General features: G+C 47.6%; 1 protein-coding gene across 1 annotated transcript in view; it reads left to right on the top strand.

Annotated features, from left to right (window-relative positions):
• Nucleotides 1-837: 837 nt before the first annotated feature.
• LOC133420919 (type II inositol 3,4-bisphosphate 4-phosphatase-like) overlaps nucleotides 838-921 on the top strand; it is a 44583-nt gene continuing 44499 nt past the window's right edge. The window contains exon 1 of the mRNA XM_061710802.1: nucleotides 838-918. Coding sequence (XP_061566786.1) covers nucleotides 838-918 — 81 coding nt within the window. The remainder of the gene's footprint in view (nucleotides 919-921) is intronic.

The following is a 921-nucleotide window of genomic DNA, read 5'->3' as shown; positions in this document are numbered from 1 at the left end:
CTCAAAGATCTGGCTATGTCTCTAGTGACATTGCGAGTGAACTGTTGACACAGCTGTTTGACCTGCGCCTTCCCAAAATCCCACCACTGCTGTAAACCATTAAAATGAGATTTACACTCTCTATGAGTGCTCCAGAAGTACTCAAAAGCTAGTTTAAAATTCCTGTCTTGAAGCAGGGCGGTATTAAAATGCCAGAACGCACTCCGTATACGGACATTCTTCACATAAACAGAGGCAAACACCAAGCAGTGGTCAGAGAAGCCCACCGGGTTGATGTGGCAACTCTTAAAAACATTTAACTGGTGATTAAAAGCGTAAAGCCGGTCCAGCCTGGCCAGGGACAACATGTTGTCCTTGCAGTGACTCCATGTGTACTGCCGCTCATTTATGTTAAAACTTCTCCACACGTCTGAGAGTTCGTGTGCTGCAGTCAGCTGTCTAAACCGGCCTGACGAAGCAGGATGAGGCTCCCGGTGGTTTCTGTCCACTATCGGGTTCTCCGTACAATTAAAATCCCCCCCTAAAACCAAGTAGTCACTGTGACAGCTTTTGATAGTGTCACATAAAATCTGCAGCACTGCCATCCTCTCCACTGCACTGTTGGGTGCATACACAGTTAAAAAGATAAAAGAAACATTCTCATACTGGGCTCTGACCTTTAGTAAAACCCCGGGGACAATCTCCTCTACCTGGTAGGAGGAAGGTAGGAAACCCTTAGAAAACACAATCCCCACCCCTCCGCTACGGCTGGACTTGTGGCTCAGCAGAACTTCCCCATCATGCCCTGTCCTCCAGTCACTCTCAATGTCTGGGGTGCTATGTGTCTCCTGGACCATCATGACATCTATCCCCTTAAGCCCCATCAACTTAAAAAAAGCAGCTCTTTTTCCGTCATCTCTCGCCCCATTGAGGTTAAGAGTG

The sequence above is a fragment of the Cololabis saira genome, chromosome 20 (assembly GCF_033807715.1).
Source record: "Cololabis saira isolate AMF1-May2022 chromosome 20, fColSai1.1, whole genome shotgun sequence".
Lineage (NCBI taxonomy): Eukaryota > Metazoa > Chordata > Actinopteri > Beloniformes > Belonidae > Cololabis > Cololabis saira.
This window is presented reverse-complemented; position numbering and strand designations above follow the sequence as displayed.